The sequence below is a fragment of the Eschrichtius robustus genome, chromosome 4 (assembly GCF_028021215.1).
Source record: "Eschrichtius robustus isolate mEscRob2 chromosome 4, mEscRob2.pri, whole genome shotgun sequence".
NCBI classification, from domain to species: domain Eukaryota; kingdom Metazoa; phylum Chordata; class Mammalia; order Artiodactyla; family Eschrichtiidae; genus Eschrichtius; species Eschrichtius robustus.
Window position 1 is genome coordinate 107,304,956 of NC_090827.1, and position 13,497 is coordinate 107,318,452.

At 32.7% G+C, this 13,497-nt stretch overlaps 1 protein-coding gene across 9 annotated transcripts in view; it reads left to right on the forward strand.

The window, feature by feature from the left end:
* The window catches only part of LCORL (ligand dependent nuclear receptor corepressor like), a 181,707-nt gene that overhangs the window by 144,004 nt on the left and 24,206 nt on the right, over positions 1–13,497 (forward strand). For 4 of the 9 annotated variants that reach the window (XM_068543163.1, XM_068543164.1, XM_068543165.1 and 1 more), the window contains 2 exons: positions 6,745–6,838; positions 8,166–11,852. The exons of 1 other annotated variant lie outside the window; for it this stretch is intronic. In XM_068543163.1, the coding sequence (XP_068399264.1) occupies positions 6,745–6,838; positions 8,166–9,195 (1,124 nt within the window). In that variant the 3' untranslated portion in view covers positions 9,196–11,852. Of the gene's footprint in view, positions 1–6,354; positions 6,594–6,744; positions 6,839–8,165; positions 11,853–13,497 lie in introns of those variants that run through there. 4 more of the 9 variants (XM_068543168.1, XM_068543172.1, XM_068543173.1 and 1 more) reach the window with 3 other exon arrangements.

Here is a 13,497-nt window from a genome sequence, read left to right on the forward strand (position 1 = left end):
GTGCTGAAACCTTGTTTAATTTTACCAGTAATATTTCCTAATTAAATTCAGTATTATTAATTTTTACATCCTAAATTTACTATAAGAACTTCACTCTGATTTATTTTGTCCCTCGTCATTATTAGTAAATAGTAGGTGAGTGAATTCTATGGGATTTCAGCTATGTATGTACTAAATAAAAACACATCAAGAAAGCAATAACTCTTCCCTTTTAAAAAAGTATTTGATGTGCAGAGGAAGGCAAATGAAGGAAGGAAGAACCAATGTTAAAGCTTAATTGATGTGTTACTCTGATATTATTTCCTCCACGACCCTGAAACTTTAACTCAATGGTTAAACAAGTAACAAAAACAATTTTAAAATAAAATTTGGATAAACCCAAGTGATTGCTTTTACACTTTGGTATTATTTTGTTAATAAGTTTGTGGGGTTTCTTCATGAATATATGCTCATTATGGCAAACTTGGGGAAAGCAGAAAATTAGCGAGATTATATTAAGTGTGTATTTTATATATATTTGTGCTTATCAGTAATACTGAAATCTTTGGTATATCTTTGTATATAAAACCACTTAAATGTTAAATACTATTTTCTTAAGACAGATGCTTAGAGGAGTGTGAACATTTTTAAGATTTTTGATAGCATATTACTAGATTATTTAGAAAAGCATTTGTTCCTAAACTGGTAATGTGTGGTGGTAGCAAATTTATTGCATCATTACCAACATTGTAACTTGACTTTTTAAAACATTACACAGATTAGAATTGTAGTTGAATACAGAGTCTGGAATAACTGCCTGAGTTTGAATGGCATATCACTACTTACAGTTATCTTGGGCAAGATAATTAAAACCTCTTTTGCTTTCAGTTTTATCATTAAAAATTGCAAATAAATAAAACCTATTTATATATTGGGTTGTGTGAGCCATAAGTGGGGTTAAGACATATAATGCTCTTAGAGTGGTGTTCTGCACACTATAAAAATGTTATGGTTTTATATATTTCGATTTTTATATAAGCTCTGTTTTCTAGAAATCAGTTAAATATAAATGATTAATATTTGAAATCAGGGGAATCTCCTAGAGAGTACAGTAGGGAAAAGCAAGAGCTGAAGGCTGACTAGAACAATACATTGAGGGGCTAAAAGAAAGACAGGAAGACCCATTTAAGGAGAGAGATAAGAGGTGATCAAAGACATAAAGTAGAAATAGTATTAAGGTATTTACCAAAACTATTAACATAGGTTTGCCTCAAACATCATGAAATGTTACATTGCATTGATTTGGATGAAAGTTTTATTGCTAGTGATTAGTGTTATTATGAAATTTAATTTGGAATATTTTCCCCTTGTCCAAACAACAAAATGTATGTGATATTTTGTCATTAAAATTCACTTGCCTTCATGTACTGAATCTTATTGATATTTACATCTTTAATATTGATGATAGGTAATGTGTTTTTGAAGGTCTTTTAACTCATGTTCATACTCAGGTATGGACTGAGCTTGATGAATTTGTCTTGTATAGCAACCGGAGACCAATAATATTGTGAGGAGTTAATAAATATGTTTTTAATATATTTAATATTCATATTTAATTTAGTGGTTAGTGATCATCAACTTGACATTTCTAAAGAAAAATCTGTTATTATTAGAGCCTAACGAATATAGAAATTGATGATTAAAAATCATTCTCAGCCTCTTTAACTGAACTGGAGTTTCTCTTTGTGTGAAGCTAACTTCTCTCCCATATAGATATCAACTTTTTGACTGTGCTGCCATTTTTTGACTAGCTGAACAAAGTTCATTGATTTCATGATTATTTTGTCAGTCAGGGTCTGCTGTATGCAGTGCTGCATGCTTAGGATTGGTGTGACAGAATTGAGCAAGTCATTGATGAGTCAGTGAATTGGTCTTTATTGAGGTACTATTGCTTTCAGGCCCTTGCTTAGAAGTGAGTCTTGTGAGAAAATCAGCTAAGTAAGTATACTTAATTAGATATAAATCGTAAATAGATTCTAAACATAGTTACTAAATCCCCACAGTACTATTGGGCTTCAGGTGCTAAACTAGGCAAATTGTAATAACACATCATAAATACAGTATAGAAGAATACGAAGGGTGCTATGGGAATATGAAAGAAGGCTGGGGAAAAATTAGGAAAACCTTCTTTGAGGGGATGATCTGGAAGGATGTGTTAAAGTTAGCCAGGCCAAGAGAGCATAGAGCATACTTTGAAGAATGGACAGAGGCAGGTAAGAGATGAGAAAGAATGGTGTCCTTGGAGGAGTGAAAGACAATTCTGTATTATGAGGGTTGTATTTGTCTGCTTTTAATAGATTCTTCATCAGGAATTTGCAGGAGAATACAGAGCTGAGAATAATTTGTAAACAGAAATCCAAATCTTGGTTTTGGAATGCAAATTCTAAAAAAAATTAACCCAATAAAATGTTGATACTCAAGAAATTGCTTAATTTGGTCATGGTTTCAATTTTCCAAACACCAGTCCATTTTTAAAGTTATCTGGTAGTGTCATGTAGACAATTACCTGACCTTGTTGGTAGATTACATAAGCCTCTCTTTAATTCTATACCTTTTGCACTAGTGTTTGCTGAGAAATAATTAAATCGTGTTGTTAATGCTCGGTCCACAACCAGTAAATGGAAACAATCTGTTTTTATTATTTGGAAAATTTTCTTATAGACAATAAAATGCAGTGTAATAATCATGTTCCTGTCACCCAGAACTAATAAATGTGTTATTTGATCATATTTGCTTCTAATATGTTTTCTCTCGAGGAACTATCACATCCTTTTGCTTATCCTTGAAAGCAACCTCTGACAATACCTATTTATGCATCTCTAAGCAAAATAGTTTTATGTGCTTTAGAGATTCACATAAATGCATACCAAATGCATTCATGTTCATTTACTCCTGCAACTTGCTCTTCTTACTCATCGGATTAGCAAAAATTAAAAATCTCAACAACACCAAGTGTTGTCAAGGTTATGGAAAAAAATTTTAGTAATATCTACAGAAGTTCAAAATGTATACCCTTCTGTCCAGCACTTACACTCCTAGGTGTGCAGTAGAAAAATTCTTATACGTGAACACAAGAAAACATTTAGAAGGATTTTCGCTTCAGAATTGTTTGTAATAGTGAAAAACTAAAACAGCCTAAGTACCTACCAATAGGTGAATGGTAAATAAATTTCAGTCTCTCCTTCTGTCTTCTACTTATTTTTCTGTTGCCCTGAAGCATTAAGCATGATAAGTGCTTACTTTTTATCCATCAAGTTAATTATTAGTACTTTGAAAATGTATACACACAAAACAATCTAGTTATGATGTGATATCTCCATTGTGAAGAGGTGATGCTGATAGATGCAAATCAGCAACAGGGGCAAGAAAATGCCCTTTTTTGCCATTTCTGATTTTTTCTTTTTCTTAATCCTAGTTCCCAAGCTATTTCTCCCCTTCTCTTACTGTTTTTGTTTTTTCTATTTCAGATGATCCTAGGGGTTACTCTTTATGATTTTTCTAGCTCTTGAGCCACAGCCTTTATGATGGAAAAAGGAATCATGATACCAGCAAAATACTTTAATATAGGTGACAAAACCACTAACAAAAAGTGAGATTTTTTTGTAGATAACATGGGCAGCCTAGGTATGGAGAATGGGTTATGGAAAAAAGATAAAAGCATTTCTCACCTGGGCCACTGTTTAGAGTTCCTAAAGAAGAAGAATCAGGAATATAGGCCTGATTTGGGTAGTTCTCTTAAAGATGGAACAGGGCTTAAGTCTAGCTCATCCACAAGACTGAAATTAGCTATCAAACCATCAATCAAGGAGTGGTCCAAAAAGGACAAGAATACCTTTACTGTCCTAGCTAGGGAGCTACAGCCTAGTTTGCATAGTTAATGTAAAGGAGAGAGAGAAGGAGTTCTCTGCACCTCCTTATTTATGGTTTGTGGAATAGTTAACCTGAAATCGACCATATCAAAAGTCTAAAATTTAGAACTGGAGAAATTCATTAATTTATTCTGTAACATTGACAAGGAATAACACACTTATGAAGAGTGTATTTTACATGCTATAAACTACATAAAACGAGCAGAATCAAAACGAGTGAATTCAGTGATAAATCTGAATATGGACTAGGTAGTAATGACTTTTGAAGATGGCCTTATAAGACCTTAAAATAGTAAAATTTTAAGTGCTGAAGAAGAGAAATGAGATAGTAAAGGAGAAGACAACATTCATTTCTCTATTTTAGTAGGTTATAGCACTCTACTTTTGTTTATGAAATACAAATGAGTAAGTCAGGATTCCTGACCTTCAGGAATTCAGTCTCATGGAAGAAAAAGATACGTAAATCAAAAATTGCATGAGAGTGTCGTTAAGTGTTATAGGATGCTGTTGACAAGGTGAACACTAAGATTCTACTTGGGGGGATCTGGATCTTTAAAGATGAGGCGTTTGGCAAGTTGAAAAGTGGAAAGAGCATTCTAGGCAGAGGGAACCATGCCCTGCAGTTTGAGAGACCTGACACCACATAGCATGTTTGAGGAACTGCAAGTGGTTTAGATGCACAGGAAGTGTGATGGTTGAGATGGGTTGCTGACTAAGCCTAAGATTGGGCTGGATGGATAAACTGGGGCAAGATACTTCATTTAATAATTTTTTAAGGTAGTTATGTACCATGTACTTTATTTGTCCAGTCTCCCTTTTTACCCTTTCAATCTAGGCATTCTAACCTCTAGCAATAACTGAATTCCTTCCAGTTCCTCTCAATTCTTTTCAGCAAATATTTACTGAACACTTATTATGTGCCAGCCACCATTGTAGGCAGTGGGGATACATCAGTAAATAAAATAGACATGATCTCTGCCTTCACATAGCTTATAGTCTGGTGGATAACACTAGTAAGTCAATAAGCAACTAGAATATAGCCTGCTAAATGCTAAATACTCTAGGTAAGTGTTGCAAGTATAGGAACCTAGAATAATGACAACCAAGTTCAAGTTGTGTCATGAATGACTGAATGATGAGTAAGATTTGGTGAATATTAGGATGAGTGTGGGGATAGAAGAAGGAGATGATTAAGAGACTTCTAGGCAGAGGAAACTAATTGAAAGTGTGAAAGCCTAGAGGTGAGAAATAGCATAGCACTTTCCCAACAGGTGTCCCTGTTGCCCCCTTAGCCCCTTGCAGTCCATTCTCCCCACAGCAGATTGATCCTTTAAAAACATAAATTAAAATTGTGCCAGATTTATGCTTAGAATCCTCCAGTGGTTTCTTGTCTTTCAAAATAAAATTTCTTACCATGGGCCTACAAGGCCCTGTGTGACCTGCCTGATTTCTGATTTCATCTCTCACAGTCTGCTTACTCCACTCTAGTCACCCTGGCCTCTTTGCTGTTCCTTAAACATTCCAGATATGATTCCATATCATAGCCTTTGCACAAACTGATCCTTCTACAAGCTTTCCCCAAGATAATCTGCTTGGTTGGTACCGTCACTTTGTTCAGGACTCTGTTCAAGTCCAAGAGGCCTTTACTGATAATACCTGATAAAATAGCAGCTGCCTTAGTCCTACCCTCATTACTCTTATCAGCTCACTCTGCTTTATTTTTCTTAAGTAGCACTGATCATCAACCTGAAATATGGTTGTTGTCAGTGGTGGTGGTGTATGAATTATCTAACTGGATAACAAGCACCGTGAGGATAGGTACTTTGTATACCTTTTTTTTACTGCTGGTCTCCAAGTTCCTAAAACAGTGCTTTGCACATAATTAAATTATTTTTAAACCTAGTTGAATTTTTTAGTATATTTTTTAAACATGGGTTTTCTTAAAATTATCTCTTGTAGCTTTAATTTTCAATTTTTTAGCTATCCGTAGACATATTCCCAGTATGTATTGCTGTGTTTTAAATTCATAGTTTATTTTTATTCTTTTTGATTTTGAAGTTTATCAGATTAACAACATATCTGAATCATTGAAGCTTCATCTTTGTAAATTCAACATTATAATAGTAATAAAAATAACTACATTTTAGTAACAAATACATAGGCAGTTGTTTTCTAACAGTTTATTTTTCCTAAAATGTTATATTGTTGTGTCTTCATCCAATCACAGATATAACCGCAATACATTACATAGGCAGTGATTCAACCGTTGTACATTTCAGTTATTTAAAACAGGAAAATTTTATGCTGAGTTCTAAAAACTAGATTGGTTGTACATAGAGTCACAGATTACCTAAAGTATGTGTCCCACATATTACTAGTCCTAGTAAATGCTAAGTATCGCTCTCTTATTCATCATCATATTTTCTATGCTTTCTGTTTTGTTCAGCGTACATTATTCCTACTTTCCCAAAGCATCATCTGGGCAGCCTTGAATAGGAAGCAGTCATGTTTCTGTTGAATGAGCAGTCAATGGCTGTTCACTGCAGAACAGTGGAAAAGGTGATCAAGGGTGGATTTTAAACATTTTATATCTAGTCTCTTTGTTTCTTCATATCACTTGGCAGTGCCAGCTCCTTCTCTGTTCTTTTTTCCTATGTAGTGCCTTCCCAGTCATGTATTGTTGCTAAAACCACAAGACGAGTTGGTGATGGCCATGTGTCAGATACAAGTGTTAATTTTTAGGTCATGAATTAGTAGATCATCAAAATATGAAATGTTAAAATGTTAAGGATTACCTTTCACAAATATAAAGTTTTTTCTCTTGCAAAAATTATAGGGGATGGAGTGTTAGATCTCTCTACAAAGAAAACCAGCATAAAATCTGAAGAGTCATCCATATGTGATCCTTCTTCTGAAAATTCAATGGCTGGGTAAGCAATATCTAGGAAATATAATTTAATATTAGTATAAAATTATGGAGAGAACTCTTAATACTACTCTGAATAGATTGACATATATAGTTTTCTTCCAGAATTTTTGTCACTCATAAGTGTGTGTCTCTCATAATCTTTCATTTGTCCTTTCTCTTTCTTTTTTATTCTTTCTGTTAAAGAAAAGTTATCAGAACAATCACCAAACTTTAGTTCATGTTACTAAAATGAACTACCAAATTAATCATAGAATACAAACTAAGAAGCAGGACGAGTAAAGAGAATTTTAAATTCAATATTTAGGAGGCAATTTTAAGGAAAATATGTAATTTCACGATTTAATTTTTTTAAACAATCAACCAGTTTTAAAAGTACTTTACTTACTAATTCTTATAACTAACTTAACAGTGTTTAGATTTTTTTCATTGTGTTCTAGGTGTGGTGGCAGACTACTTTACCTAGTAATCACCACAAAAAATCCTTTCATGCTTTAAAAGCTGTTGTTAAATTAATTAAAGTTAATAGTGAAATGCTGTTCTGTTGGATTTTTGGATTTTTTTTTTTTTTTTTGGTAACTTTTGCATCTTCCCATTAACAAACTGCATAGGAAGCTTTTTAGTAACATTTAAATCTCAGATGTAGAGTGTAATCTGTTTCAACTAAGGCTGTAATAGCTTTTTGAGTCATGAGGTATAGTGAGCTTTCTGTTTAAGAAACTTTAAAAGTTACAGTGATACATTTGAAATAGAAATAACATGTATAAAATCTAAAAGTATTTTACCCAAATATAACTTATCTACTTGTTTCAGATTTTAAGTTTTTATCTAGAGAAAAATTAATCTTGTGGAAATATGGGGTATTTGTGTTTGGAAATATTCTTGCTGCTACAAATTTCCTTTAAAGGGGTTGACTCTTTTATTACTTGTTTAGCGGTAACGTCACTTTTCTACTAACAAAAACTCCTTTAGGATTTGGGTATTTTATATAATGGAACTCTAATTGTAAAAAAATTATAAGTGTTGCTCTGCAAGCACCTGTCAGAGGAATAGCAACATCATGAGAGTATTTTTACAAATACTGAGTTAGGATTTTATGTTCTTGGAAGGTCTGCCCGTTGAGGCCACCGTATGATTGACACATTGTCCTACCAGGACTATAGCGTTTGCTTTGATAAGGAGCAACTACTACATCTCACAGACTTAAAAGAGTCATAAGCAGTGATGTTACCTAAGCAAGGAGTATAATAAAGGAGTGGACCCTCCCCTTCCATAGCTGTGTGAGAGTCTCTCATGCATCAGTTTACCATCGTTTCATTCCATCCATCCAGGAGACTACACAGAAACAGAGAGGACTATGTGGAAAGAAGTGCTGAGTTTGCAGATGGTTTGCTCTCAAAAGCTTTGAAAGACATTCAGTCTGGAGCACTGGACATAAATAAAGCAGGCATACTTTATGGCATACCTCAAAAAACTTTACTTCTCCACTTAGAAGCCTTACCAGCAGGGAAGCCTGCATCTTTTAAAAACAAAACTCGAGATTTCAATGATAGTTACTCATATAAAGACAGTAAAGAAACTTGTGCAGTGCTGCAAAAAGTAGCCTTGTGGGCGAGAGCTCAAGCAGAGCGCACAGAAAAAAGTAAACTCAATCTACTTGAAACCTCAGAATTAAAATTCCCAACAGCTTCCAGTTACCTCCATCAGTTAACTCTACAGAAAATGGTTACTCAATTTAAAGAAAAAAATGAAAGCCTACAATATGAAACACATCCTACTGTACAGTTAAAAATTCCTCAGCTACGAGTAAGTTCTGTTTCAAAACCACAACCTGATGGTCCTGGTCTGCTGGATGTTATGTATCAAGTTTCCAAAACCTCTCCAGTCCTGGAAGGATCAGCTCTCCAAAAACTGAAAAATATACTCCCTAAACAGAACAAAATAGAATGTTCTGGGCCCGTAACTCACTCAAGTGTTGACTCTTATTTTCTACATGGGGACCTCTCTCCTTTGTGTCTTAATTCTAAAAATGGAACAGTTGATGGAACCTCTGAAAATACTGAAGATGGGTTGGATCGAAAAGATAATAAGCAGCCCAGGAAAAAACGTGGCCGTTATCGGCAATATGATCATGAAATAATGGAAGAGGCTATTGCAATGGTAATGAGCGGAAAAATGAGTGTTTCCAAAGCACAAGGAATTTATGGGGTACCTCACAGCACTTTAGAATACAAGGTAAAAGAAAGATCTGGAACACTGAAGACTCCTCCGAAGAAGAAACTCCGATTACCAGACACTGGGTTATATAATGTGACAGATTCAGGGACTGGCAGCTGCAAAAACAGCGGCAAGCCTGTGTAGATTACTTGTTAGGAAAACGTGTGTATGTGCGTGTGTGTATGTGCGTGTGCGTGTGTGTGTGCGTGTTTGCGTGTGTGTGTATGTGCACAAGTGTGTATTTGTGTGTCTGTATACACACATGTGGGAATTACAGATGCTCACTCTGACAGGAGACATGACATTTTACAGTTCAAAAACCACTTACATGCCTTTTGAAAAAAAAGTTTTATTCAGGGTTTTCACTGTGGACAGAACTATATAGTTGCTTACTTAATTCTGATAGTTTGTATTTAATCCTTGTATAAATAGGTGAAAAAGATTCAGGTTTTCTTTAGTAGTCAATAGCATAAAGCATTGTGGGAAAACAAGTAATTGTCAAGTGAAACATTTTTATTGGTGGAAGACCACTCCAGCCATTCAGTTGAACCATCTTATAATGGAAATATATTAATAGTTTGTAAACATTTTTGCATAGCATACTTACATTTGTTGTAAGTATATCAAACAACCAATCAAAGTTTAAACAGACAGCTATCTCCACACTAATAAAAATTAATATATACAGTATTAGTACACTACAGTGCATTCTATGAAATATGAAATGCACTCAAGTGCATCCACCAGGAATAGAAAAGAAAACCTTAAATGATATGTATAATGAAATTTAATATTTATCATTTAATAGTTGATTTAGCAGGAAGTTGGGGTTTATAAGGTATATACTTTAAAAAAAACTGACACATAGTTAACCCCAGCAGCTATAGAGTCCTTTAATGTAAGATGGAATACTAAGAACAAAAAGTAATTTAAATTTAATTATTAAAATAATTTAATTTTGTTTTTCATTTGAAAAATAAGCTAATGTGTAAGGTTAGAAAAGAAAGTTGGAATGCAACTTAGAGCATGTTTATAATGTGCACAGAAAAAGCTTGAGAATGATAATTTTGGTTTAAATGTGCTGGTTAGTTGATGTTATGACTACTTTAAATTTTAAGGATTGTGACACACTCCTACTATTGAAAAACCTCAGTGTAACTTTAATATATTTGCTGCTGTGACATTTCAAAACATTTTCAGTTTATCAAAATGAATTACAGATTTCATTTTGGTGGGCGATACATTATCATTTTGCTAATAACCAAATTTGCAGTTTGTTCAGGGTCTTGAATAGATTTACAGATATTTAACACTGAAGCTGTTTTGAACTTTCAGTAATGTAAACTCTCTACTAATTGGGTAGTTAGAAGCTGGGCAGTGCATTTTAACTTTTACTAGACTCATAAGAGAGACCAGTAATTTTATATAGCAGTTTCAAAATGTGGTTCAGAGTATCCATGTTGGATTTATGAAGTATGCAGTTTTAGTGGTAAAATGTTATAAAGCATGTGCCTCCATAGAAAGAATGGGGATTTGCTTCATAAATTCAAAATTCTTCGAGTGCCCCTTTTCTCTATTAAAATTCAGGTTCTGATCATTTTTTCTAAGCCAGTTTTCCTAAGTCCAAAAGGAACACTTAAAGCTGAATTTAAAAAATAAGTGCACCTTGTCAAATACATGTGTTTTTACACTTGTGTTTGTGTGTATCTAATAATCACATATACATGTAATACTAAAGAAATTTTCAGCTATTACATTTAAAAACTGCTTACATATCTTTAAGGAAACTGAAGAGTGGGAAACTACACAACCGAGTAGTTATTTGGTCTCTTAGATCCATACTGAACCCTCTTCAGCTATTAATGTTACCTGCATACTAGGGTATGAATCCTCTTGCTTTTTTTTTCCCACTAAGAAAGTATACATAATAGATTGCAAAACAGCAGATGTCAGGGTCATCTTTCTTTTTAAAGAATTAAGCCATATTTTGTGAGGGCCAGAACTTGGATTATTTAATATATTTCCCCTTCCCCCCCCATTGAAAAACAAAGTTAAAGTAAATGTTTCAACACAATTTTATTGACCTCTTTATACAGAATTTTACTTGCAAGAATTTGGGGGCTTGAATGCATTACATAATATTTATATTGTATTGAGCTTTTTTATTCCTCACACTATATTTACATTAATAAATTGATTGAGAAGTTTATAGTAAAGGGATACTTACAGAACACTTTTATATCATTTAAAAGATGACCTGACCAAAAACTTTACAGGATTCATAAAATCAGGGATCATTTTGCTATTGACTTCACAGTGATCAGTAGTTTTATAGGTAATATTATAGTTAATTTGCAGCATTTTAGTACTTGTATTATTTATTTTTGGTCAGAAATAGTAAATTAAATATTTTTTGATAGTTTATAGGTAATGATCAACCCATAACTTTTAAAAGAAACAAAATGTTTCTAATTATTGAGTTAACTTTTGATTATACAAACTAGGAAAGGCAGGGAAATTTATGGGTTCCCCTTCTCCCCAGTGATTCTATTAAGATGTTCTTTATGTTAAACTTTCAAAGTACTTTATAAATTTAGTTACCAGTTACTACTTATTAACTGACAATTTTCTGAAAAATCCAGTTTCAGCAGACTTTTAATGAAGGTGAAAGCAACCCTTATGTGCTTTCTACTTATTTGAATGTTCCTCAAGTATTTTATATTTAAAAAAAAAAAAAAGGAAAAGAAAAAACAGTGCCTCTGTTTTTAGAAAACTACTGCTCAGTAAAGTTGTTTAAACCATTTCTGGTAGCTAATGACAATTTTATATTAAATTGTATACTAACTTTAGTGAGACGGATTTTTTTAGTTGTTTACAGTACAAATACTTGTATTTGTTTTTTAATTGCAGTATTTCCATTGTCGCAGTAATTTAGTAAAACTCTGTGGCTGCCTTGATTTTGACAGATTTTGTTACTATAAACTGATTGTTAGGCAATTAGTTATATTTATGCATAAATCAATTGCACTATAATTCATGAATTATTTATTACAATATTTTCTAATGAATTCATGTATCTGTCTTGTGTTGTAAATGTACTGTAATTCTGTTTCTACTTTGTGTTGTTATATATCTAAATCTGATTGTATGAATTTTAATTGTTCAGTTAACGTGTTTCTAGGTTGTAATTTGTAGTAAAGCACTTCAATGCTTTTGCACTTAAATTTACAACACTGTTGGTGTGTGATTGATTTACTCATTCAGTAAAAGAAAAAAAGAGAAAAGCAAAGAAAAAACTGACTACACTGGCTTCTTTGATTCACTCTGGGAAGCAGTTTTATTAATATTAATATTAGAAATCAACTTTCTCCAAAGACAACTATTTCAACAACAAAACTTGTAATGGCAAAATGGATAGAAACTTACCGAAAAAAAAAAACAGAGTTTTTTTAATATATAAATCAAACAGGAAAAGGTTAGAAAAAAATTTTAGCATGAAAAACAAGGGAGCTGTGAAACATACAATTTTAGAATCAATTGAGAATAAATTCTAGATTGGAGGCTTATGTGTATTCAACTATTTACTTATATATTAGGTTTTTCTTTGAGATTCTAACATACAAGAAATATGGAAAAGAAAAAAATTGAAGGCAAATAAGCATATTGTGGAGTTTTATAATTTGAGAACTTAGTTATCTAATACCTGAGATATATATATATATATATATATATATATATATATATATATAAAATCTTAATACCTGAATATCTAATTAGTAACTTTTTAAAGCTGTTCTTCATATGGCATTAGATAGAAATTACTGGCCACTGTGGTATTTTTGAGATTTTTGAAGTTCCATTATTAAAAATAATAAGTATAGACTTCCTTGGAAAGTCAAAAGAGAGCTATAAAAACCAGTGGTTTTCAGAATAGTTAACACTAGTCATGAATTTTTATTATTTCTACTCTAGACTTTACTAACAGAAAAAAATCATTTGAGCCTTTCAGGAACTGTTATGAAAGCATATTAATCTTTAAAATATAGTGCAATGTATTTTTCTGAGAAACATGTAAAATCTCTTTATTTAGTCACAGATATGTTTAATAGGCCATAACATAACTTTTAAAGAAACCTGTTGGAAATGTGTCTATCAGAACTTCCGGGGTTTTCTTTTGCTTATGTGAAAATTAATAATTTTTAATTTACTGGGAAAGAGTATAATATCACTTATATCTTCTTATTTGATAGTTAACATTTACTCCTGCCTTTGTTCTCTACATAGGTTTCTTGAATTATCCAGTAGTGAGTCTTCAGAGTCAGTTCAATTATTTTACACTCCCAACCATGAAAACATTTACAAAAAATTATTTTCAGAAAAGAAAGGATACTGAGGTCATGTCCTGTCTTCATCTGTCTAGAGGTGGCAGTGGACTTAAAAAGTTTT